Raw genomic sequence first — 27,503 nt, forward strand, 5'->3', positions numbered from 1 at the left:
TCATTTTCCTCATCTGTGAACTGTGGGTAATAATATATTTTTCACCTACTTCCTAGATTTTTTAAGAAGGAAAGCACTTTTTAAACATTAAACTATATAAATTCGTTTTTAATTTTATTTACCTCTTGCTATAACAAACTGGGAAACAAATATCCTCATTTCAACCACAGCTAATTACTGCAAAAATAATAGGATCATGAATTTGGAACTGAAAAGGGGCCTTGGGAGGCATCTAGTTCAACTTCTTGATTTTAGACCACCAAATACAACCCTACTTAACATTGTATTCTACTTCTTAACGTTAATTATGCTGAATTCAACATTATTTTGTCAGCCATTCACCAGCTTTTAAGTGACTATCTTCATATGTAATAGAGTATATAGCCTGTCAGTTCAGTCAACTACTCAGGGTACACCTTCCAACTTATTGTTTTGAAACTGGGGGCAAGGGAATCAGAATGAAGATTTTCCAGAAGCCAGACTAAAGTTTGTATATCTGGGGGTTACCTGTTAATACTTTTATAACACATTTTTCAAGTTGAAGTTGTCTAACTCTTATTATACTGCACAGAATTTGGAGGCTCTCAAACATCTATGTCTCAAGATAGTTCTTCTAGTATCTTAATGCTGGTATTGCCTTGTCTCTGTGTTTATCTCCAATTTATTTTATCTCTTCTTTGTACACACTTTGCCTCTTTTCTCTCCCATCAGTCTGTGAGCTTCTTGAGTACAGGAACTGTTTCTGCCTTGGAATTCTAAGTGCTTAACACAATGATTGGCACCTAGCAGGCAATTAAATGTTTGATGACTTAATTTGATAATTTTCTCAGTTGGGAGATTATGTTTCCATATCTTTCTGACATATAGGACATGGGGATTCATTTCATCTTAAGGGGTATTTTTATAACCTGGTCCTCTGTGAAAAATCATTGCATCTCTTTTGAAGCCTTGCTATAACCATATAGTTATTGGTTCATAGGTTTAGAGATGGAAGAGAAATTAGAGATTGGTTCTCACCATCTTAGATCGTATTCAACACTTAGAAACACACATGGATGTATGAGAGTTTCTTGGTTCTCATGGTATACCATACTTTTTCCCATCAAAGAATAATACTGGGCCATAAGAAAAAAATGGATTGAGAAATGCTGTTGAGATAATGCATTCTAGCATCCTTCCTTGTCCATTTTCTAGGTGAGAGTACTGAATGTCAGAGAGAGTAAGAGACTTAACCAAATTTTCAGAGGTAGTAAGGAGCAGAGCCAGAATTTAAATTCAGCCCCTGAATTTCAAATGTAATGCTCTTTCTCCTATACCATGCTGCCTCTGTTGTAGGGAGAACACTTCAAAATGAGTTGTTCTTTGTAGTCATTAAGTACTATGCAACTGTGGGTGTTTGTGATCATTATTACTAATCATTCAGTAGTCAGTATTTATTCGGTTTCTGCTATGTGCCCAATACTGTGCTAAACTCTTGGGATCAAAAGAAATGTGAAGAAATAGTATACACTCTCAAGGAACTCACAGTCTACTGGGTGAGACAGTTTGAAAATAACGACATGTAAACAAGACATATATACAGAGTAAATAGGAGATAATCAAAAGAAGGAAGACACTAGCATTAAAGGGTATCAGGAAAGATTACTTATAGAAGATGGAATTTTAGCTACGACTTAAGGGAAACTAGAGAAGCCAGGAGATAAGGAAGGGGAGAATTCTAGGGATAGGTGATAGCCAGTGAAAACACTCCAGTCAGAGACAGAGTAGCTTGTTCAGACAGCAACAAAGATGCCAACATCACTGGATCAAGTTGAGTAAGATATAAGAATAATAAGATAGAAACAGTTTTAAAAGTCAAACAGCTAATTTAATATTGACTCCTTGGGGGTAATCAGGAACAACCAGAGCTTTTAAAAAATATGGCAGTGATATTGTCAAGCCTACATTTTAGGAAGATCAATTTGGCAACAGCCTGGAAGATGAACTAGAATGAGGAAGAAATAAATATTTATATAATGCCTATTGCATGCCAGGCATAAGGACAATAAGGATTTAAAAAACAAAACAAAACAAATGTCTCATTTAATCTTGAGAGGCAGGTACAATTATATCTCCATTTTACTTTTGAGGAAACTGAGGCAAAAGGAGGTTAAGTGATTAGTCCACAGTAACACAGGTCATAAAACTAGGAGATGTCTGAATTCAGAACTGAATTTATATATATTCCTGACTCCAGGGCCATTGCTGTATCCACCATGCCACTAACAGCTTCTTTGGGCAGAGCGGGCAGCGATTTGATGCAAAGAGACCAACCTTCATGCCATTGCAATGCTCTAGGCATGAGGTGATAAGGGCCTGCCCAAGGGTAATGGTAGTGTCAGAGAAGAGGAGGGTGCATATATGAGAGATGTTGTGAAGGTACATAGGACAGGACTTAATAACCAATTGAACATAGGATGTGAAAGTGAGGAGTTGAGGGTGAAACTTCAGTTGTGAGCCTTGGAAACTAGAAAGATGTTGGTATCCTTGACATTAATAGGAAAGTTCAGGGAGGAAGGGTTTTTTTTTTTTGGAAAAGATGAATTTAATTTTGGACATGTTGAGTTTAAGATGTCCTGAGGATATCTAGTTTGAGATGTCCAAAAGGGTAGTTGAAGATAAAGACTAGAGGTCAGGAGAGAGGTTAAGCCTGGACAAATAGATCTGCTAGTAATCCACATAAAGATGATAAATTAAAATGATTATTGAAAACGAGGGAGCAGCAAAAGGAGAGAAGTCTCCGTACAAAGCCTTGGGAGACACTCATGGAGAGTAGGTATGACTAGGATGAAGATCCAGCAGAGGAGTCAGAGGAGGAAGGGTCAAACAAGTAAGAAGAGAACCAGCAGAGAGCAGTGCTATGAAAATCTAGAGAGAAGTAAGTAATCTGCAATATTGGAAGCTGCAGTTAGAATGAGGATTGAGAAAAGGCATGAGACCAGGTTTGGGTGAGTGAGCCAGTCCAAACAAAGAAGGATGACAGTGCAGATACCACTTGAACCTTATACTTATGGGCTACACTGCTTAGATGGGTGGATTCGTGTGCTACAGTTATATATTGTGATCATCAATCCCTTCATTGTAATGATTGCCCACTTGGGAAGTTTTAACCATATCATTCTTTTAAAATATGGTACCCAGTACAATCGAATGTAATGGAATTCTCTACTAGCAGCAATGCAATGATCCAGGACAATTCTGAGAGACTTATGAGAAAGAATGCCATCCACATCCAGAGAAAGAACTGTGGGAGCATAAACACAGAAGAAAAACAACTGCTTGATCACATGGGTTTATGGGGATATGATTGGGGATGTAGACTCTAAACGATCACCCTAGTGCAATTATCAATAATATGGAAATAGGTCTTGATCAGTGACACATGTAAAACCCAGTGGAATTGTGCAATCAAATACATTTTTTCAATTAAAAAAATAAAATAAAATATGGTACCCAGAAACAAATATAACACAACTGATGTGAATATTGAGAATCCTAGATCCTAACCAGGACAAAGTACAATTGAACTATCATCTCCCTAGGTCTGGACACTTTGCTTTTAATAATGCCATCTAAGGTCACATTACTATTTTTGCTTTTATGTAACATTGTTTAATTGCTGTCTAACCCCACCTCTTATCACCTACCCAATTCTCTTCACAGGAACTGATATCTAGTCACATCTCTCCCCATCTTGTACTTGTTCCTTTTTAATTTCAATTATATCATCCAACCTATTATCTATTCCTTTCAGCTTTGTTTCCTCTGCAAAATTGATAAGCATATCCATTATACTTTCATTTAAATCTTTGATAAAAATATTAGCTTGAAGGCCAAGAATAAAAACTCTGCAGTACTTTTCTAGAGACATTCAATATTGTCACCATTCCATTAATGACTGCTCTTTGGGTCTGTTCATTCTGTCAGTTCCCTGTGGAGAAGAAAGTTTATTTTCCCTGTAAGTAAATTAACCCATACTCTGGATGATAAAACTGAAATTCAAAAACTGGACATTAATTGTCCAAAGTTACTGGCTACTCAGTGTTGCATTTAACATGCAACTCGGGACTCTTAACTCTTAGTTTTATGTTCTTTGTACCATGTTAATTTGCTTTCTTAGGTTATAATAAATACTAATAGTTATGCCTTGAGGATGTGGATTTTTTTTTTTTACATCTTCATATGTCCACGATGACTATAGTTGGAAGGATACAGTCTTGAAAATATCAACCTTATGCTCTATTATAGTCACTTGACCATAAAAGGGGTGGGGCTGCCATGGCTGGGATAATGATTAATGATTCTAAGAAAATGGCTCATGAATCCTTTCTGTGGATCACAGCCAATAAATAACTAGGATAGTAGATAGGGTAAATTAATCCTGGCAGTTCTGCCCACAATCTGAGAGAAATCTGGGTAGAGCTTAAAGAGGAGAAGTTTGAGATCTTATACCTACAAATCCAGAACTGTTTCCCTTTATAAAATGAGCCCTGAAGAGTTTGAGGTTGGATGAGAGGCAGAGATTTGTGATTCTAACTACATTGCAGCTAAGCCCTAAAAGATTTTTAAATGGTCTTTTTGGTATTATCTTCTATCTTCCTTCAGTACTCTGGAAGATTGAGATGACTGAGGAGTGAGCATTCTAGTGTACTTTGGGCTCAGCATAAAACCAATCTTCAACACAGCAACCACATTAAGTCATAGTATCTAGAACAAGGAAGGTGACAGTACTGATATCCTTTGTCCTGATTATAATATATCTGTAGTATTATATTCAAGTCTTGATGCCATATTTTAGGTTGGATATTAACAATATCTATAGATATGGAGAGAATGTCCATAGGGGTTAGAAGAGTGTAGTATCAAGCCATAAAAGAATGAGTTGAGTGCTAAGGATGCTTAGATTAGAGAGGAACAGAATAGTAAGGTGTATGACAATGATTTTTAAGTAAAGGGATGTAATATGGAAGGAAGGACAAAACTTGGACTCACAAGACAAAACTAGGAACACTGGATCCAAAACAGACTGGATTTCCAAACCTCATATAGTCATTTTATTTCAAATATCCTATGATTTCATCAGTTGTGGCCGCTTTCTGTTGACGCAGATCCCAACCCTTCTACGTGGTTTCCTGAGTTGCTGTGGCCAAAGAATTTATCCTTTGGTGGCATATCTTTTGCTGAGGAGTCTCTTCCCTTTTAGCTAGGCTGAACCTCAAATGACAGGTCCATGACTCTGTAATACTCAACCCTTTCCAGACTTGTAGACTTTTTAGAACTTGTACTCTTTTGGCATGGTCTTTGAGAACTTGTGGTTCTCTAATGCATCAAATGAGGCACTGAAACAGGAATTTGTTCAACTAATTAATAAATATTTATCAACCACTTATTCTCTACTAGTGATTTTTTTTTTTTTGGTGAAATTTTCCTAGAAATTCTGTATGTAGGAGGGCTTGAAAAGTATTTCTGACTGGTTGATCCTTCTGTTTCCTGAGGCTTTCCATACCAAAGAATAGGGTAAAGGTGGGGCATACCAGGAGGAGAAGGAGTAAGTGATATGGGATATTTTGCAGCCTAATGGTTATATATTGCACAAATTTTTTTAAAAATCCATAAAATATATATTCACATTCTCTTTGGTCACCACATCAAACCAAAGTTTTCAAACCTCATGTTAAATTCCTCTCTGACTCTTATCTTTACAGCTTCATTATACATTAAATATTTTTTTTTCAAATGAAGATCTGACTTCTCATATTTCTACCTTTCCCAGTGAGAAAGTACGCAAAACAAAATCCCTGGTTACCAACATGTAATAGCCTCATTATTCATTATACCCCATTTACACTCAGTAATCTAGCTAAATTATTCTCTCTGTTCTTCAGTCATAGCACATCATTTCCCATCATTTCCTTCTCTGTGGCTTTGTGCTGGTCATCCTCCCATTTCTGGAATGTATTCCTTCCTCATAGAATTCTTCTAACACAAATGCCAACTCCTAGAAGAATCTTTACTTGATAGCTACTATGTGTGTTTACTCTCACAACCTAATAAGTTGTGTGACCCTGCTCAAGTCATTTGACTGCTGTCTGCTTCAGTATCCCCAACTGTAAAATGGGATAATAGTAGTGCCCCCCTTCTAGAGTTGTTGTGGTGATCAAACTAGATGATATTTTTAATATTTTTAAAAGACTTAGAACAGTAGCTGGCAATTAACAAATGCTTGTTCCTTTTCAATTAATAAATGCTTGTTCCTTCTTGCCTTTCCTTTAAAAGACCCATGTTCATGCTGCATGTGTACCTCTCCTAGGGGAGAGGCAGGGCCTTTGGATTCTGGTTGAGGAGGAAGAAAATGTGCCCTAGTATGCTTTCTGCAAACCTTGTCCAACAACATACTGAGTGATGCCATACAGATATGAACAGGCAAGAACTGAGCAGTTTCTGTTATGCCTTTTTAAAATTACCACATGAGGTTTAGGGAGATTAGTGACCTTTTGGACTTTATACAGTCATGAACAATTGATTCTTATCCCTCCTAACATTAGAAAAAGTAGTACTGTGGGTTATACATTATGACATCTCCATCTCATATAGATGTGAAGTGCTGCAAGTTTAGCCCAACCCAAGAACATGTAGACCAGATTCTGCTCCCCCAAAACAGAAATTTTTGTTCTAGGCAGAACAGGAGCCAGATATTCCTGCCCCTGTGGTATGTTACTAAAACAAAATCCCAAAATCATAACTGAAAGGGAGCTCATAGACTGTTTCTACCTGAGAAGGATCTCCATAACACCCTCATTGCTTCACTCTTTGGACATTTGTAATATTAGAAAGTTTTCCTTCCCCTGGAGCCAACATCAGATTCTTTGTCATCTCCCATTACTCCTAGTTCTTGCTTCTGGGACCTTGCAAAGGTTGAATCCCTTGTCCATGTGGTGGTCCTTCAAGTACTTGAAAACAGATATTATATATTCCCTTCTCCAATTTAAGCACTCTCAATTCCTCCAATTGATTCTTATACGACCTGGTTTCCAGACCCTTCACTTGTTCTAGTTGCCTTCTTCTCCACATGTGCCAATTTTTGATGATCTTCCTAAGATTTGGTGTATAGAACTGAACATAATACACAGTAGCCCTCACTGGACTACATGTAACTTTTCACAAATAAATGATGAAAGCAGGATTCTGTTAAAGGTTCTGTAAAATTCTGTAAAAGGTTGATATTTACAAAAAATGATTAAAAATGATCTCTCCTTGTGTGTCTCCTCTTTTCTTCTCCCTCTCCCTTTATTCCCCCGTGTTGTGACCTAGACTTACTCTTAGTCTTAGAGCTCTAGTTCTCAAATAGTTTGTCCTCTTTGCTGATTATCCAGCCAGACTGAGGCCCTTGTAGAACAAAGGGAAGATGGTTGGCATGTACGTGGGAATGAGTAGGTGCAAGGGTGGGGAAATGAATAGATGTCAGTAGATAGAGGAAGCATGGAATCACTCCTGTTCATAGTTTCATACCTACCATGGTATGAACAGAGTTGGGAAGGCCTGGACCTGCTCTTTCCAGCAATCTTCAAAGTACATTAGTAGTGAGTCCCATATTGGATAGGGTCATAAGTGAGCAGGGATTTTGGCAGAGAGACCAATAGAGGGAGCTGTGCCTCTTTTTTGAAAATGCCCAGACTGTGAAATGGGGTGGCCCCAAGTTTCCTTTCCTGGATTTTCAGGAAGGAGAGAGCTGTCTTTGTGTTCCAGAGATGCCCAGTAACTAAACGTTAAATGAGTGGGAAAGTGAAGTAGTACAAAGCAGGCACCATTATTGGTCAGGTCCTTGCTGTTTTCTGCTTATTTCCAGTAATCTTAGATGTTGTCTTAGATCCTGGTACCCATATGACACACTAGCTGGTGCTTTATGCTCCAAATGATATAACCTGGAGAAAATGCCTCTGAACACATCCCTATGGGATTGGGGAGCATGTGGTTATGAAGCTGTGGCCCAGGGCATGTGTAGCCCACTAGGCATTCCCCAGGGGGCCTTAGTGTATGCTGCATGAGCCATAGGAAAGCATTCAAGGTAAACAGGAGGTAAAATGATCCTGAGACAGTCAATTAATGAAATCATTCAACAAACATTGAGACAATAGGGAAAGGCTACATGTTTTTCTCTATCCTCCCTGTGCAAAGTGTTTTTTATCAAGCTTTATTCTGGGGCTTAGATCAAGCTGTCTATCTGTCTAGCAGAGAATCTGTCCAACATTCTATTGACAGTCTGCTGGTTCTACTCCATTTTCCTTTGTGGGATACATAGAGAGCATTGACATTCCAACAGGGCTGGCTGTGTGACCTTGGGCAAGTCATTTAATCTGTATCTAAGTTCCCTCATCTCTAAAATGGGGATAATAATAACATCGACCTGCTGTTGTTGTGAGTACCAAATGAGATCATGTTTGTAAAGCATTTTGGTACATACTAGGCACTTAATAAGTGCATGTTCCCTTCCTCCTCACCAGCCTCTTTTCTTTGCTAAAGAGAATAGACAATTCTTTTTGCTAACTTGAGTTTCCTGAGAAGATCTTTATACAGTCTTCCAGTCTTCCTGTGCCAGCCACGTCTTAGGCAGGCAGAGGTTGTGCCAGGCAGAGCCAATATCCCTTCCTGGAGACTATTTCTTCTTAGTTAACTTCCTTGAATAGGAAAGCGATTAAATCCAGGCCCATTACAGTTAACAGGCTGACAATAACAGCAGACTCTGTAATGACTATGATTTCCTCCTGAGAATTTGGCTGGGGGAAATGTATATATGCACAAAATATATATGTATTTCCTCTCCTTTCACAAGTCATATATACTCACACCTCCAGAATGCGTGTTGATCTTGATTGTTTTTATCCTGGGAAAAGCTTCCTCCAATTTGTAGTGTTTAATATCTCTCTCTTTACCTCCTTTCCTTCCTATCTCTTTTGGAAATGAGGCAGAAGAGGCTGAGTTCATGATGATTTGAGTAAGAAGACTCAACCCCTCCTATGAGCTGCTGATGTCATGATTCATGATTCTCTTTTAGGAAGTTCCCCATGGAAACAAGTGGGCAGAGTTTGGCTTGATGGAGCCTGCTTACCAGAAAGGCAGGAGAGAGAAAATGAGTGTCTCAAAACTTGGTCTTTGTGCCCTGGGAATTCATTGATTATTTTTGTGAAAGGTGCTTTCATTGGGGGGATGGCATGAATCTCCACAGTTCTCCAATTTACCCTAAGAACTCTATCCTCTCCCAACTTGCCACATTTTGTAGATACTGAAAAGAAAGGTTTGGTGGAAGGAACTCAGTTAGGAAGTGTCTGTCCTAACTGTGTCTGCCACCAACTCACCTTGCATAAGGCACTTCCCTTTTTTGGTTTTAGTTTTCCCATCTGTAATGGGAATGAACTAGATGATTTTTGTTGACCCTTCTTGATCCTGTGACTTTTAAAATTTTTTAAATTAAACTCTTGCCTTCTGTCTTGGAATCAATACTAAGTATTGGCATTCCAAGGCAGAAGAGGGTTAAGGGCTAGGTAGTTGGGGTTAAGTGATTTGCCTGGAGTCATACAGGTATGAAGTGTGTGAAGTTATATTTGAATCCCAGATCGCCCATCTCTAGCCCTGGCTCTCTCTCTACTGATCCACTTAACTGCCCTAACCCTATGAGTCTTAAAAGATACCATACTGCACACGGCTTGGTTCTATGAGGACGAAGAACTCTGTTTTTTGAGAATATGTAAATAATGGTGAATAGTTGTTAGAGGAGCAGGGATCCTTCATCCTTGGAACTCAGCACTGCTTAAACTACTGTCAAGATATCAAAGAGTATAGTAGGAGCATTCGATTAGCAGAGGATATTGTACAAATAGAGCTGTTAAGGGTAGGTTTGATGAGAGCATAATGGGTCATTTGACAAGCATTTAAGTGTCTGCTATGTTCTAAGCATCATGCTAGGCATTGATAATACAAATGCAAAAAACCCAACATTCTTTACTTATAAGGAGTACTTCATAATAAGGATTGCTTCACAAAAAGGAGGAAATTAAATGTTTTCAGCTGGGATACCAATCACTCTGTGAAGATGAATGAATATCTTCCTTTTAACTGGGCCTTTAATACTCCCAGGTGGCTAAAGAGGAGGAACTTTAGGATTTGATCCTGATGGTTTTTCCCATTATGGTGACCTTGTATCTTAGCCTCCTTGTAGCCTCATAAACTTTCTAGTCTTCTTGTTCATACTTGGCTATAATGGTGTTCAATAAAGGCATTGGGGCATCCTTGCTTGTGATAATCCCTAGTCAGCAGGAAAGCACAACTGTGACCATCAAGATCACACACATACATTTGTTGGTTAAGAGTGGGGTTAAGAATGTGAGCTAAGGGCAAGATAGGAAACGGGCACACTTGTCAGGCTCTCTGTTCATCTGAGCTCCTTCTCAGAAAGTGGAGCTCAACCAAAAGGAGTATCTCCCCACTGATCACTGGCCCAGTGGATAGTATAGTGGGAAGAGCTTTTGCATTCACATCCTGTGTGGTCATTTACTACCTTTAACAATGTAGAAACTTTTATTAAGTGTCTACTGTGTGCATATAGCATCATGTTAAGAACCAGAAAGAATGACTGGTTAATTAATATGTAGCCTCCACCTTCAAAAGCTTATAGTTTAGTAGAAAGATGATAGAAACACTTATAGTTTTAATATCTAACATTACAAGATAAGTGTATTAGAGAGGTACAAAATACCATGTTATGTTTCAAAAGAAATATTGTTATCAACAAAGGGAGTCAGAGCTAGCTTTCTGGAGGAACTGATATTTGAATTGAACTTTATAGGACTGTTAGAAATTATTAGGGGGAAAACAGGGAGAGGACAGTTCCCACAGGGAATGGTAGGAACACAAAATAGAAGTAGAAATGTGCAGATCAAATTAGTTAAATTTAACTGGAGCAGAGTTCCTAGATGGGGGCAGAGGAGATGGGGTATGAAATAAGACTAGAAATGGAAGTAAGTGAGCTAAATGAGTTCTAAGGTCACTTACCTCTTGAAAGTCAGTGATTCTATGACCATCTGGTAGCACATCTCTGATGCAGGATCCAAGATGGGGTTTATTTTCTGAGGTCCCTGGCCCTCATATCAACACTTCCCCAGAAGGGGGAAGAAATGGGACTATTTTTTACACTTTATCTCAGGAAGTCATATGCTTCCTGAAATTGGTCTGTCTGTATTCTGAAGGAGGAGAGAAAAAGAAATAGAGACTTCATGACAGTAGAGAAGGATATACTGTTAAGTAAGTACAGGCAGAGCTACCTTTAGGTTGAGAGGTGAAGAGGTAGGTCACATGTGTGGCCTTGGTAGGGCAAGTAAGTGGCTGAAAGAGTACAATATTGATTTGATTGATAGTGGGGTTGGGTCAGATGAGGAATGCCTCGCTTTTTCCTCCCTTGGAACACAATTTTAGTCTTGAATATTTTATAAAATGCAGTTTGTTAGTATTGCAAACCATTGACACAATTGACTCAACAATAGTGAACAGTTAGCCTTTAGTGTGATTGGGTCCCCCATTATTTCCAGGGGGTCACAAGCCTTTCTTCTTTTTTTTTTAAATTTTCCTTTTATTTTCATACAAAACACACTTCTATATTGATCATTGCTGTAGGAGCACACTCATACATAACCCAAACTCCAAAATAAAACCATAAATACATGGATGTGAAAGATGACTTCAACAGTTCTTTCCCTGGAGGTAGATAGCATTCCCCTTCATGTGTTTTAGGATTGTCCCAGATCGTTGCATTGTTGAGAACAGTCAGGTTTTCACAGATAATCATCATACAATATTGCTGTTTATTGTGTACAGTGCTCTCCCAGTTCTGATTATTTTGCTCTATATCACTTCCTGCAGATCTTTCCAGCTTTTCCAGTAATAATTTTGCTCATCATTTCTTTTAACATGATAGAATTCCATCACCAACATGTACCACAATTTGCTAGCCATTCCCCAGCTGATGGACATCCCCTCAATTTCCAGTTCTAAGCCTTTTTTTCTTCCTTTTGCTCTGAACAAAGAACAGTGTCAATATTGCTTTCAGGAATCCCAAAATCCCATTACTGTTAACTTGGGGAATTGTCTCTTCTTCTCTTTCTCCATGATGGTCCTTTCTAACCAAATTCTTCTTCAGATGTTTTAAAAATGCCTCTATTTTCACTCTTTCCCCCTATTCCCCTATCTGTCAGGAGGGAGTTAGTGAATATTTATTAAATTCATTACAACAGTTATTCATTGAAATTTAACTAAATACAACTTTATTAAATGTTGAAATCTCTGTTTTATGCCTTATCTTCAAGACACCTAGTCTTAGTTTTACTGATTGTCACTGGCCTTGCTCTGCCTCACTGCAACCAAAAATATATTCAACTTTTCCTGGCCCTGTTAATCACTTTACAAGCACCAAACTTCAATACTTTATAAGGAGTTGATGGGACCATTGAGTCTCCCTTCCCCTAAAATACACATGCATACAAATGTCCTACCACACCCTGTGGTAGGGCCATAAAACCATTTTTTACTAAGAATCCAAATAGGGAATGAGACACAATCCATAAAATATCACTCAAGGGACCCCAAGTCTCAGCTCTTTCCTTTGCTTACTATCTGATTCTTTTTCAACTTTGTTACACTATGTACTGTTTTCTGTACCAAAGAGTGCTCTCCTGGCTGAGAAAGATTGGACAAAAATAGTTAGAAGGGAATCAAAACCCAAGATTAATAAAGGGAAGGTAATAGAAGATTTATTGAATTGAAATTGAATTCAAGTGAAATTGAATTTAAAATGACAAAATGAAAAGTCAAACAGTCAATCAGCAAGCATTTATCAAGGGCTTACCATGTATTAGGCACTAGGGATATAAATACAAAGGGTAAGACAATAATAATAAGGAGTTTATATCCTATTGGAGGACACAAAGAACATACATAAGAATTTTAGAATAAATACAAAATAGTTCAGAAAGGGGGGTTAGGGCTGTATTTGCAATTTTGAGGTGTGGTAGTGTATTCCAGGCAAGGAAGATAACCAGTGGAAAGGCACGGAGATGGTAAAGTGAATACTGTGTGTGAGAAACAAAGAAAAGGCCATTTGGCTGGACCATAAAGTTCAGGAAGAAGAGTAATATGTCAGAAGGCTAAAAAAGAAAGAAGTCAAATTATAAAGAGTTTTAAACACTAAACAGGGGAGTTTATTATCATAGAAGTAATTAGGAGCCACTGGAATTTATTGAATTGAGGCGTGACATAGACCAGTGCTTAAAAAAATCACTTTGGCAGCTGTGTGCAAGGTAGATTGGAGTCTGGAGAAACTTGGGGCAGAAAGACCATTTAAGAGGCCATTGTAATAGACTAGGAGAAAATCGATGAGGGACTAAAGTAAGGTGGTAGCTGTCGCATTGGAAGGAAGTAGTGTAGTTAGATTTGAGAGACCACGCCGAGGTAGAAATGGAAAGATTTAGTAACTATTTGAATTTATGGGATGAAGGAGAATGAAGCATCAAGGATAATACTGATATTTTAAACTTGAAAGACAGAAAAATGGTAATATTTTTGACAATAGGGAAATTTGGAAGATGGATAGATTTTTTGGGAAAAGTAATGAGCTCTGTTTTGGACATGCTAAGTTTGAGATATTTCCAACTGGATATTCAGTTTGACATGCAATTGGCAAAGCAGAACTGAGTCCTGGAGCATAATAGGGTTGAATATGTAAATCTACAAGCCATCTGTGTAGAGAAGATAATTAAATCTCCCGAAGCTGAAGAAATCATCAAAAGGAAAAATATAGAAAAATAAGAGGTCAAGGCCCTAGACCAAGCCTTGGAGAACACCCAGACTTGCTTGGGAATTCGCTACCAAAATTAACCAGCAAAGGAGATTGAAAGGTCATGCAGGTAGGAGAGACTGGTACAAATGAAAACTAAAGGAGGAAGGAAGGAAGCAAGGAAGAATTTATTAAATGCAAGGCACTAGGCATTTTCCTAAGCACTTTACAAATATTATCTTATTTGATCCTCAACAAGGACCTTGGGGGTCCTTTTTAAAATTTTTTAAAATTATTATATATATATATATTTATATATACATATAAATATATATTTAATTATTTATATAATCTATTATTATTATTATTATTATTTATACTTTACAGTTGAGAAAACTGAGGCAAACAGGAGTTAGGTGACTTGCCCAGGGTCACACAGCCATATTTGAACTCAGGTCTTCCTGACTCCAGACTTAATGCTTTATCCACTATGTAACTCATTGCGAGGAGCAAAGAGTTTCCATGAAGAGAAGGTGGTAGTCAACTGTGTCAAATGATTCAGAGAAGTCAAGAAAAATAAAGACTGAGAAAAGACCAGCATTTTTGGTAATTGAGAGATCACTGCAAACTTTGTTTTGTTTTTAAATTTTAGTTTTTAATTAATGAAAATCTGTTTTCTCTCCCTCCTACTCATTCCCATTGGAAAAAAATAAAATGAAAACCCTTGTAACAAAAGAATTCATATGTAAGGAAAACAAATTCCATCATTGTTTATGTCCAAAAATATGTTGATATATTTCATTACGCATTCTGAGTTCATTACCTCTCTTTCAGGAGGTAAATAGCCTGCTTCATTATTGATCTTCTGGAATTGCAGTTGGTCTTTGAATTGATCAGAGTTCTCAAGTCTTTCAAAATTGTCTTTACAGTATTACTGTGTAAATTGTTCTCCTGATTCTGCTCACTTTACACCTTACCAGTTCATAGACATCTCAGGTTTCTCTAAAACTACTCCTTCCATCATTTCTTATAGCATAGAATTATTCCATTGTATTCATGTACCATAATTTGTCCAGCTATTCCAGTTCTTTCTCACAATAAAAATAGCTGCTATAAATATTTTTGTATTGTGGATTCTTTTCTTTTTTATGTAATCTCTTTGTGGTATTGACCTAGAAGTAGTATTTCTGAATCAAAGGGTATTATTTACAGTTTAGTAACTTTTTGGACAGAGTTCCAAATTACTTTTCAGAATGTCTGGACCAATTCATAGCTCCATCAGTAGTATACATGTATATAATTTTTTTTCTTGCAGATTTTCCAACATTTGTCATTTTTCTTTTTGGCAATTTTCCCAATATAATATATGTGAAATATAACCTTAGAATTATTTTAGTTTGGATTTCTCTAATTAATAGTATTTAGAAGTTTTTTTAATATAACTGTTGATTTGCTGTTAACTTTGAAAAGAACAGTTTTTATTACATGTGTTTGAAGTCATATTGCAAAGAATTGAGATGTAAAAGGAGAGGAAGTGGAGACAAAGGTATAGACAGTTTTTTCTTGGATTTTGAAAAAGGGAGGAGAGATATAGGACAATAGCTTGAGGAATTGGTATGGCCTAATGAAGATTGTTTTTGTTGTTGTTTGTAAAGGGCAGAGATTTGAAAATATTTAAAGGGAGTAGGAAAGAGACCAGTAGGTAATGAGAGATTGAAGACTAGAGAATAGGGGAAGATTGAACTTTGAATCTGGTGAAGAAGATGAAAAGGTATTAGATTAAGGGCACATGAAGAGAGTTTAGAATTTTGGAGGACAAGGATCACCTCTTCAATCAGAGACTGGAATATTGAAGGAAAGAATGGGATGTATGAACTCAAGAGGTTTTGAGGTGTAAAGAAGGCTAGGAGAGGGAACTCATTGCTTCTGTTCTTTCAAGTAAACCAGAGGTTTACATAAGGTGAATTCCTTAGTCAAGAAAGTGGAGGGTGGTGGTGAAGAAAGTTTGAAGAGAGAAGAGAAAGTTGGAAAGCTTCTGTAGGAAGGGAAATAGGGAATCAATTATGGAAGAATAAAACTTTTACCTTGCTTAAGTGAGAACCCAGTTGAAATTAGATAACATAAATGTGTAATGAACCCAGTCAACAGGGTTGTATGCTGTCCTCTTGTTCAGTTTAACCGCACTTGAGTAGGAGTGAAGATGAAAGTAACCTGTGTATTTGGTTTGGGCAGGAATGTATAGCAGGAGGACAAGGGAGTGAGAATTCAAGGAAAGAGGATAGTGTGGATTGTTGAATTGTTTTATCCTTGGGGAGAGATTGGGAAAGAAAGAAGAACTACATCACAGGGTACTAAACAAACTTGTGAAAGGAAGAAAGTGAATATTTCAAACTACAGAGTTGATGTCAAATCTTGATAAAATTCTAGAACACATTATTAAAGGATATGTGAACATTTAAAAAGAGAAGAAATGATCATTAATAGGCAACATGAATTCATTAAAAATAAATCCTGCTAGATTAACTTCATTTCCCTAAAAAATGGTGGTGTGTGTGGGGGACCATACTAGATAATTTTTACCAGGTAATCTTTTGTTTTCACTCAGTTTTCTTTAGTACTTCAAAAGATGATTGGTGGTGAGAGTATCCTAGTTAACTATTAATTTATTTATTTAAATTTTAAAAAATTAAAGTATTTTTCCAAGGTTACATGATTTATGTTCTCTCCCTCCCCTCTTCCCTTCCCCTCCCAGAGCTGACAAGCAATTCTACTGGGTTATACATGTATTATCTCTCAATACCTATTTCCATTTTATTCATTTTTGTAATAGAGCATTAACTATAAATTTAATGGGCAACATGGCAGTTGCATTAAGAGAGGTATAGTATCTTGAGAAGGGAAACAATAATCCCAATGTTGTCTTCCCTAATTAGATCACACCTGTAGTACTTTGTTCTGTTCTGGGTATCTTAATTTTCAGACCAGAGAAATGGGACCAGGACAAGGAAGAAACTTGAAGGCTATTCCATAGGATTATAGATGAAAAGAACTGGGGGCACTTAGTTTAGATGGCAGTTATATATGACAAATGAGGGCAATGCTGTAGTCATACCATACTTGGATTTTAGAATGGCAACTGAAAGTCTTTCACCATATTTTAGCAGATTCAAGATCTCTTCACTAAATTGGTTTAGGTTGGGAAAGATTGAGAGTGTACCTAGAGCAAGTATGAAGGCCTAGTAAGATACTAAGGGATGGAGGAACTGAAAATCATGGTGAGGATGAAGAATAGGTTTAAAAGTAGTAAGGCATAGGGAGAAAAAGAATGATGAAAAATTACTAGATGTTACCATCCCTGTTTGTAGCTGAGGTGGAATAGGGGGTTAGGCCATGAGAGTAGATTAGAATCAGGAAGAACTTTATCTTAGAGGTATTTGAGGAAACATTAACAAGTATATTGAAGTCCTCCAAGAAGAGGATAGGACTCCTATTCAGCCAGAAACTGAACTCATTGAGAAGGCAGGGTGGGTGAGAGGGAGAGAAATTAAACCCAGAGATTAAGGTGTGAGTAAGTTTATGCCATAGATATTAGAAAGTCCCTAATATTACAAAGTTTAGGAACTCTGGGTTGCTATACTAGAATTCTGAAGCTGCCCACACAGTTATGGAGGAACATGAACATGCCATAATTGGCTGATTGAAACCTGTTGGGAATAGTAACGTGCAAAGTGACAGAACCAACTCTTAGGGGACCCTTTGCTATATTCTCTGGTTTAAGCCCTTCTGACCCTGACCCTGACTTTGTCCTAAGGCTCCTCTCTTCCTCAGATGCATTCAGTTTGTAGTTTACCTACTTGCTCTTGGTAGCCAGCCTGCCTAGTATTGCATTCATTACGTAGTTGAAGCACTCACTAGAGGCTGGACTCTAATTGACTTCTCTCTATGATAGTGGAACAAAGGCCTCCCTTTGAAGAGTGGCCTTGATTTGTCATCCTTTCTTCTCCTCCAGTAGAATACGGGAAGTGATCATTGTGCATAGGACTTAGTTTCTTGCTCTCAAAGGCAGGCATTGCCAATAGACAGATTAGAGCTGTGATTTCTGGGATTTGAATTTTGCTTATTAGAGCTACTTACCTGACTTATCACAGGGGCAGATATTGCTACTGGACCCTCGGGGTTGAGATCCAATATTGTCTCCATTCTTGAAACTAATATATGTGTTTTCTTTTTCCTTGCAGCCTACTGGGTACATGGAAAACTCTGTTTCCTACAGTGCTATTGAAGATGTTCAGTTGTTGTCCTGGGAGAATGCCCCAAAGTACTGTTTACAGCTCACAATTCCTGGGGGCACAGTCTTACTGCAGGTATGTACAGTAAACAAACATGAACCAGCATTTTTCCCTCCCTCTCTTACTTCCCTTGGATGAGGGAGGGTGGCTTGGGTGAAGATCAAGTAACTGGAGATTCATATTTTCTGCTTGCCTGCTCTTTGTCCCCAGAGTGAGAGGAGAGGCGTTAGATGGTTCTAGACTCAGGCATAACAAGAGCACACACACTAAAATTCTGCTGTAAGTGGTTTGGTAGATAGCCATATCTGGGTGGGTGGGGGAGATAGGGTGCTCTCAATTTTTCTTCAAGAAAATAGAGGGTTCTATTTCCTTGAAAGTGCTGGACTTACTGTGAAAACTTCCTGAATTGGTCCTATGCTTGTTAAGTCCCTATTCAAAGGCAACAAGACCTAGATTGTTACTCCAGGAACTAGTAAGGAGCAGAGCCCCAAGATGGAGTTAGGATGTGGTTGACTTACTACTAACCTAATGATGCAATTGCCCATGAGCTTAAGAAGACCCTCCCTTGAATGGACTTCAGCTTCCATGTCCATAAATGAGGGAATCCAAGAGGCATTATAGCATGGTAGAATAAAACCTAGATTTGGAGTCAGAGAATCTGGGTTTAAATCTTGGTTCTGTCTTTTACTTCTTATATCTTGGGCTGGGATTTGAATTTTATAGCCTCCAGAGTTCCTTCCCTCTCACTCTAGATCTGTAATCTGTAGTCTACAGCTATGTTTAGATTCTTGGGACAGAGGGAGGCTGTGGGCATTTCTTAATTAATTATGCATATCCAGAATAATTAGTGAATGAGAGCTATAAATAGCCCTCACAGGGTATGTGTAAAGTGGGGGAATGAGGATGGGGCTGCTGGAGGGCCCCCACTTCTTCAGGAGGACAAGAAAGAGTTCCCTAAGGCATTTATCACATCTCAGAGCTTAAATAACTTTTTATTCTGTATTCCTGTCTCTAGGATATGGCTTCACTAGAGGCACAGGAATGCTTAGGGGCAATGTCTAGAATCTTTCTTCTGACCTAGCATTTTGTAAACTCAACAGTAATATATATATATGTGTGTGTGTGTGTGAACTAGTAGGATCAATGTTCTTCATTAATTAAAAAGATCCATTATTTCTTTAGTCCCACAGACCTTCCTGCCCTCACACAGATAGCAGCCTCTCTACCTCTTAGGAGCTAGTTTTCATGATTTTGTGCCCTCTCCCAAAAAAAGTGTCCCCCATGGTTTATAGCCCCTCCATGTTTAGCTGGGCTGGTCTTCAGATGACTGGCAAACAGCTTGTCCCCAAATCTGTACTGGAATCCTTTCCAGATTGGTAGGATCTTCCAGAATTTGTATTTTGCTGGCATAGATTACAAGAATTTGGAGTCTTTCTGGTGCTACAGAACATTAGAGGGGGAGGATTTTGATCCAGTTTTATTTTTTATCATTATTTAAAACTATAAAATATTTTAATATTGCTCTTATCATCATCATCATTAATAACAATAATAATATAGCTTATTTTTCTTCCACTCCCAATCCTCACCTACCTTTTAGAAAACTAAATTGATTTGTGGGGGAAGGAAGGTCTGGGTGCTTTTATCCTAGAACCCTAGCCCTCCTGACAGGGTTGTATGGGACCACACACTGTATTCTGATGAGTGAAACTTGGCTTTCTGGCAGGGCTTCAATTCTGCAGCCTCCCTTCATGACCAGTTCCACGTCAGGCTCCCCCTGCTGAGCTGACGAACCAGCAGTGAGTAGGAAGCAAAACAGCTCTCAGAGCTCTAGGGAACGCCAAGCTGCCCAGCAGCACTTAGATCCAGAAGGGACCCTAACCCCCACTCCCCACCCCTAGTCATCTCCATGGAGATAAGCAGCTGTATCTTTTGAGAAAATCCTATCCTTGGTTAGTGGCATTGAGCTCTGTAGGGTGGAGAATCAAGAGAGAGCTTTTCCCTCACAGAATACTTGGGCTCAGCATCCCTAGGGAGGAGAGACATTTTCTCCCTGCTCTGCAATCCAGGTGGGTGCTGCTTTCCCTTCCCATTCTTCCTGCCCCTGTCTTTTTCACCCCAGCCTCTCGGCTTTACTCGTTACAGCTGTTTGCCTTGCTCTGTAGTTAACCAATCTCATTCCCTTCTCCCCACACCCCTCCTTCTCTTCCTTCTGCTTCTGCGGCTGCCTCCTTCTCCATCGTGGAATCAAGAATTGGTGTGTGTGTGTGTGTGTGTGTGTGTGTGTGTGTGTGTGTGTGTGTGTGTGTGTGTGTGTGTGTGTGTGTGTGTGTGTGTGTGTGTGTGTGTGTGTGTGTGTTCGTTCATATGTAAATCAGTCCATTAGAGCCAGATTCCTGTTGGAAAAGGTTTTCTAGTCAAGTTATAAAGACATAGCTGAGGGCCAAGGACAGGAGAGGTCTGAGTGCTAGAATTCTCCATGGTTGAGGAGAGTATTCACTGGGGAGACCTTGGGGAAAAAGAGGAGTGCTTTCTCAGTATTTTTGTCTCGTCATTTTAAGCTGGCTATAGTTTGTCATATAGCAGTGTGTCAAACATTCTAATAGAACATGGTAATTTTGTAGTATAATCTTGCAGCATTTGTTTGAATGAATTATAATGCATTGCCACATTAGGTTTATTGGGGGGGGGAGAGAGTAGTCAGATATAAACAATCTTATTTCATGATAACTTAAGCATAATAAAATTATACTGCCTTGGGCTATACAATATTTGGGGTGGGTGGGTATGGTAACTGATCTGAGCAATTGGGCTGTATAGAAGCTCTTCATTTGAAGGGAAAGGAGGGCAGTTGTTAAGGTAGCTAGTAATGAAATGAAAATAGTCTGAACCTGATGCAAGTACTGTCCTGGGACTCCTTCTGTAGGCTTTCTTTAAGATGCCTTGTCTTATAACCCTAACCCCTCTCCAACCCTGCAAGGGGTTCTAGAAATCCAGGTGTTCAAGGCAGAATCTACTTTATAAAGAAGAGAAATATGATAAAGTTTTGGTATATCTCAACATTCCTGGCTATCTCCCACCTCCATCCTTTTGCTTATGACTAGAATATACTCCCTGCTTATCTCTACTTCCTAGAATCATCTTCCTAAAAGGTTAGCTCAGATACCGTTATCTGATGAGAAACCTTTTCTTTTCTCAAGGTTTTACTTTCTTGTTCCTCCCATTTTCATGTTTATACTTATAGGTTTACATCTTATATTCTAGTAGTGTAAGGAAAGCCCCTTGTTGTGTCTTAGAATCATTGATCTAGAGCTAGAAGGGATCTTGCATGCCATTTACTCCAGTTCTTTCATTTTATAAGTAATGAACCTGAGGGTACATGGGTAATAAGTGGTAAGGCAGGATTTAAACTCAGGTACCTGGTACAAATTGTTTTTCATTTTGTCCTTGTAATTCAGTTCAGTTCAATTCAACAAGCATTTCTGCCCTCAAAGAACTTAACATTCTACTGGGGTAAACAACATATTTACAGAGAAGTTATTACAAGCTATCTAAAAAGTCAATGCCCAGTAATTTCTTGTGTGAAAAGTACTATTACCAATTGTGGAGATCAGAAAATATCTTATGTAAAAATTAGCTCTCAAGTGGAGCCTTGGAAGGTGCTAGAAATTCCAAGAGAGATGAAAAAGGAGTTCATTCTAGCTATTGGGAGAAGCCTTTGCAAAAGTAGGGAGGCCAGAAATGGCATGTTGTTACTGGCAATGGTCAGTAGGGAGTTTTTATTAGAACATTAGCATTCATGAAGGGGAATAATGAGAAATATTGGAAAGACAAGTTGGAGGCAGATTATAAAGGGCTTTTGATGCCAGCGCCTAACATATTATTGCTTAGCACATAGTAAGGGCTTGATAAATTCTTGCTCTGGAGCATATTGTATTGCATTTGGACTGTCTTTATTCTAAGTTTTTTTTTTTAAGGCTATACTATTCCTTCCCTCTGCATTGTTCCAACAGGCTATGTAAATGTTCTACAAATGCCCCTGAATATCTCTAAACTATATCAAGAATATTTGTCCTGATAAGAGGTACCCATAAAATGGTATCTTCAAAACATGAATCTAACTGTTATTCTCTAAAATCTTCAATGGATCCCTATTGCCTCTAGAATAAAATTTCTTTTAAAATCCTTAATATATAATTTAAAATCCTTCACAATATGACTTTTACCCACCTTTTCAGAGTTATTTCATAGTATTCTGTATGTACTTCCTAGGACAACAAGGTACTATAGTAGATAGAATGCTGGGCTTAGAATTAGGAAGACATTTTTTCTGAGTTCAAATCTGGCCTCAGACGTGCATTAGTTGTGTGACCTTGGGCAAATCACTTTATCCTGTTTGCCTCAATTTTCTCATCTGTACAATGAACTGGAGAAGGAAATGGCAAAGCACTCTAGTATCTTTGGCAAGGAAACCCCAAAGGAGGTCAGGAAGAGTTAGACATGAATGAAAACGACTCCTTTCTCCTTCCTCCTTTCTGTCTTTCTCCCTCCTGTCTTTGTATTGTTTCTAAGGCAAAGAACTATAAGGGCTAAGCTGGGGGGGGGGGGCAGATTTTAAGTGACTTTCCCAGGATTACACAGATAAGATGTGTCTAAATTCATATTTTGAACCAGGACCTCCCATTTCTAGGTCTGGCTCTCAATCCACCCCTCCCCCTCAACTACCCCCCAGATTTTCTTCATATACTTCAACCAAAATAACATATTGCAATTGATTGAATGCAGAAGCAGATTTGAGAATATAATAATCTCTTATTCATTCAGATATTAAAGACTTATAAGAAAGAATGTAAAACAGTGCTCTTTTCACTATTTAAAATATAGTTTTTAAATAAAAATGTTATTTTATATTAAAATGTTACTTTTGTTTTGAGTGAATTATAACTCTTACCAGCTTTAATTTCTAATTCAGAAAATATTGATAGATACACCCTATATATAAACAAAAGCTCTTTAGAATATTTAGTGATTTCTAAGGGTCTTGAGGAATCTTGAGACTAAAACGTTTGAGAACAACTGGTCTAATAGAATCCCTGGCATACTCCAAAAGACAAATCGGATGACAACCACTACACAAAGCATTTCTTTCCCCCTTTATTAATACTCATTAAATTATATTGTATTGCTTTTTACACACTGCATATTTATTTACTTGTGTGCATGTTGGCTCCCCAGTACAGTGTAAACGTCTCAAGAGAAGGTTCTATTTTACTTTTTGACTTTTTATCACTAGAGCCTAGAGCAATGCCTTGAACATAGTAAGCTCTTAATAATTTTGTTGGATTCAATTGATTCTGTCTGTTTCTTCCCATAACTTCCCTTCTAGAGTTTGGATATTATAGGTCTTGATATGACGAGGGAGATGTCTTGTTTCTGTAAACCTTAAAATACTATATATATGTGAGTTGTTGCTGTAGTGGTATGTTTTACATTCAGATTTTGCTTAGAAGTTATTATGGAATTAATTTCACTTCCTTTTCTGAAATAGGTTTTTCTTCCTTGGTCTAGTCTATGGCAAGTGAAATATTACTGCTTTTCCTTAACCTCCCCTCTTCCCCCCACAAAGAGGGGGAAAATCACTGTCTAACAAGCATTTAGGGCTGGGCAGCTGGTTTAGGAAGCATCCTGTGCCCATATACTTCCTTGGTGCCAGCTTTGGCAGGTCTTCCACAAGAAGAAAGCCCTCTTTAGGAAGGCAAGCAGGCTATCTCAACTGCCAGGGCTGGGAAGCCTCTGTTTATTCTCTACTTTGGGAAAAGGCCCTTCAGCTGGGAACTGTATAGAGTGAGCCTTCCTGCCTAGTAACAGACAATGTGGATTTTCCTGGTGCTCATTGGCTGAGAGGACCTTGATTACAGATGGCTTAGCTCTTTTTTTCTCACCTCTCTGACAACCAAACAATAAGAAAAACTTGGCAATAAGAAGTGGGAAATTTGGTGGAATTCACTGGAATATGGCTTCTCCAAAATTAAAGAAATTGATATGGTTATGAGACCTAAAAATGAGTGAAATGAGTCAGCTCTTCATGTTTCTTCCTCATCTTTGAATCATTTTCTCATCTGATTGTATCTGAAGATTCTCAGGAATCTGAATCTTCTAAAATATTCCCATTTGACTACATTCATCTGGATCAGATCCCAGTATAATAGTATCAGAAACTCAGCCCACAAATATGTCCTTTCTCTCTTGTCCTGGCAGAGCATCCCAGTGACCTTGTACTTTACTCAGGAGCAGCTGGGTATGCCTGTGATCAGTTCTTAGAAGGTACTATGTAGTCCCTGTCCTCCTCAGGCAGACATTTGTGGTCCACTAGGTGCTGGAGTTCTTCTGACTCTGTGGACAGACAGATAAAAATTCACATGAGAGTATAAAACTATTTTTTGCTCTAGGGTCCTTGACTTTTTTCCCCCTCTGAAGGAAGGTCCTGAAATAGCCTAATGGTTTATAAAACAGACTTATGCTGTTTAAAGAGGGAGCCAACTACCCTTCCTTCTGTCTTCCCCTCATTAAGGATTGGAGGAATAGAACGCCTTTGGCAAATAGCACTTTCATTGTTTGCAATACTACTTTCTCCTCCCTGCCTCCAAATTTCTCTTGTACTCATAAGATCATGGACTTATTGCTGGAAGGGAACTTGAGGATCATCAAGTCTCACATCCCAATTTTACAACTGAGGAAACTGAGAAAGAAATGTTAAGTGGTTTGTCCATGGTCACACAGATGGGGTCACAACCTATCCAAATCAGGTTTTGAACCCAAGTCTTCTGGCTCTCAGCTCAGTATTCTATTGACTGCCCCTTAATCAACTTACCTGCCTCAGTCTTAGGATTTAGAACTAGAAGAGATGTTGCAAGTCATTTTATAGGAGAAGAAATTCACTTCTAGAGATCAGTCGACTTGGACAAGGTCAAATAGGCCAGCCTGACTGGATCCTAGAGTGCAAGGAAGGGGAGTATAGTCAAGGAGGCTAGGAAGATTGGGTGGGATGTGTTGTGTAGGACTTTTAAAAGCTTATTCCCTTCCCTTGTCAAATAGAGAAGTTTCTCTTTCATCCTAGAAATTCATCTTATAGTGCCTGTCCTTAAAAGGACATTCTATTGGATGTCTTTGCAGTTGGTTGAGATGGGGAGTCACATATTTAGACCTGAGTTTAAGAAAAATTACTTTTTTGGGGGGAAGGGAATAAGCATTTATTTAATGCCTATTATGTGCCAGGCTCTATGCTAAGTACTTTACAAATATTATCTCATTTTATTCTTAGCCACTACCCTTCACAGTAGGTGCTATTGTCCCCATTTTACAGTTGAGGTACCTGAGGCAGACAGAAGTTTATTTGCTTATTTATTTCTAATTATATGTAATAAATTTCCATCTCAGTTTTCCGAAGTTTTATGATCCAAATTGTCTCCCTTTTTCTTTTCCTCCTCCCTTCTGGACTCAATCTGGGTTATGCATCAAACAGAAGTTTAAATGACTTGCTTTGGGCCACAATTTGTAAGTTCCAAAGCTAGAACTGGATTTGGATCTTCCTGACTCTAGCTCTTCTGTACTACCTAGCAACTTTGGCAGCAGTATGTAAGATGAATTAGAGGGATCAGTTAGGAAATTCTTAAAATGATCTTGGGAAGAGGTGATAAAGATCTGAATGGGTTATAACTGTGTGAGTGAAGAGAAAGAGTCAGATGGGAAATTCTGGGAAATAGAAATAGTAAGACTGGGCAGCTAATTGACTATGCAGAGTGAGGGAGAGGTGAGATTCCAGGATAATATTGAAATTCTGAACCTGGGAGCCTGGAAGAATGGTGGTATGCCTTCAACAAATAGGGAAGTTTGGAAGAAGGCAGTGTTTTGGGGAAATATTTAGTTTTATATAGTATTGGGTTAGCGATGTCTCTGAGACATCCAGTTTAAGGTGTCACATTGGGGACTGCTAGGTAGTACAGTGGATAGAAGGCCAGGCCTTGAGTTGGGTAGACCTGGTTTCAGATCTGGTCTCAGACACTTCCTAGCTGTGTGACTTTATGCTGATCCCATAGCCCTTATTGCCCAGCCCTTGCTGATCTTCTCTTTGAGAACTGATACAAGGTAAAAATTAAAACAAAACAAAACAAAAATAAATGGGCAATTGATGATGCTGGATTCTAGCTCAGGGGAGAGTCTGGGGCTAGATATCTAAATCTGTGAGTCATCTGTGTAGAGATAAAGAGATCTGTGGGATCTGATAAGGTTACTAAGAGAGAATATAGGAGAAAAGAAGAGGAGTTAGAACCGAAACTTTAGTAATGCCTACAGTTAAGGATAGTCTTGGTAGGGAGGGGTGCATTTAATGGAATAAACAAAATCGTTATCTGACCTTTGCTATGTGCTAGTCCAAGGGGAAACTAGCTAGATAGTGATGTCAAGTGGAGGAAACATCATTTCAGATAGAAGAGGGTAGGCTCAGCCTTCAGGGCTTTGATGCTTTTGGGCAGAAAGCAACTGCCCTGAACATCCTTTCATGGGGAGAGAAGGAAGGGGCACTGGCAGCTATTGGTCTTTATTAAAGAGGAGAAGGTACTCTAAGTTTACTGCCAGAGGGTAATATAGCTTTACTGAACTACTCTGATAGAATCATTTCCCAGCCATGAGTTGGGATTACAAAAAGAAGACTGTTTATTCTGAATATGGGAACTGAGAATAAAAAGGAAACTTATGTGATCATGGCAATTACTCCCTGAAGGTGGAAATGATCTGGTTGAGGAGGCAGCCTACTTTGGCTGGTGGAGTGGCCATCACAATAAAGGAGGTTCAACTTAATCAGCTTGAAGGGAAAAGAAGATAACCCAGGAAAGAGAAAATGTGACCACACATTTCTATTTGTGAGACACATAGTCAAACAGGTGAAACCTTCTGCCTCGGAACACTTAATTGATGACAGGAATGAATTGCCTATAATCTCTTAATTATTAAATCCAGACTTGTTTCATTCAGTATTTTTCCTGACCTCTCTGTAGCTCACCAGCCAATCACGAAAGCAAATAAGCTCTGATTATATGAGGGCATTGCCCCTCCTCTTTCTACTCATTTAGGAAACAACCTTTCCCTATTCACCCTATTCCCTTCTTAAATCAGTCCTTTATATAGTCAAGAGACTATTGATTAGACTAGCCAAGGGAAACAAGGTGAGTCCCAGGAAGGTTGTTACCTTTTGCTTGGGGAGATATAAAGATAATGGATTGACTGGCCCAGAGGTCCTTCTTACTATGTGGGAGATGTTGCCAGGACTAGGACTTCAGCCTGGAGGACATTCTTCTTGT

General features: G+C 38.5%; 1 protein-coding gene across 3 annotated transcripts in view; it reads left to right on the forward strand.

Annotated features, from left to right (window-relative positions):
• CMIP (c-Maf inducing protein) overlaps positions 1-27,503 on the forward strand; it is a 278,542-nt gene that overhangs the window by 140,229 nt on the left and 110,810 nt on the right. For all 3 annotated transcript variants that reach the window (XM_001380927.4, XM_007476119.3, XM_056813298.1), the window contains exon 2: positions 18,097-18,222. In XM_001380927.4, coding sequence (XP_001380964.1) covers positions 18,097-18,222 — 126 coding nt within the window. The remainder of the gene's footprint in view (positions 1-18,096; positions 18,223-27,503) is intronic.

The sequence above is a fragment of the Monodelphis domestica genome, chromosome 1, assembly GCF_027887165.1.
Source record: "Monodelphis domestica isolate mMonDom1 chromosome 1, mMonDom1.pri, whole genome shotgun sequence".
In the NCBI taxonomy this organism is placed as follows: Eukaryota; Metazoa; Chordata; class Mammalia; order Didelphimorphia; family Didelphidae; genus Monodelphis; species Monodelphis domestica.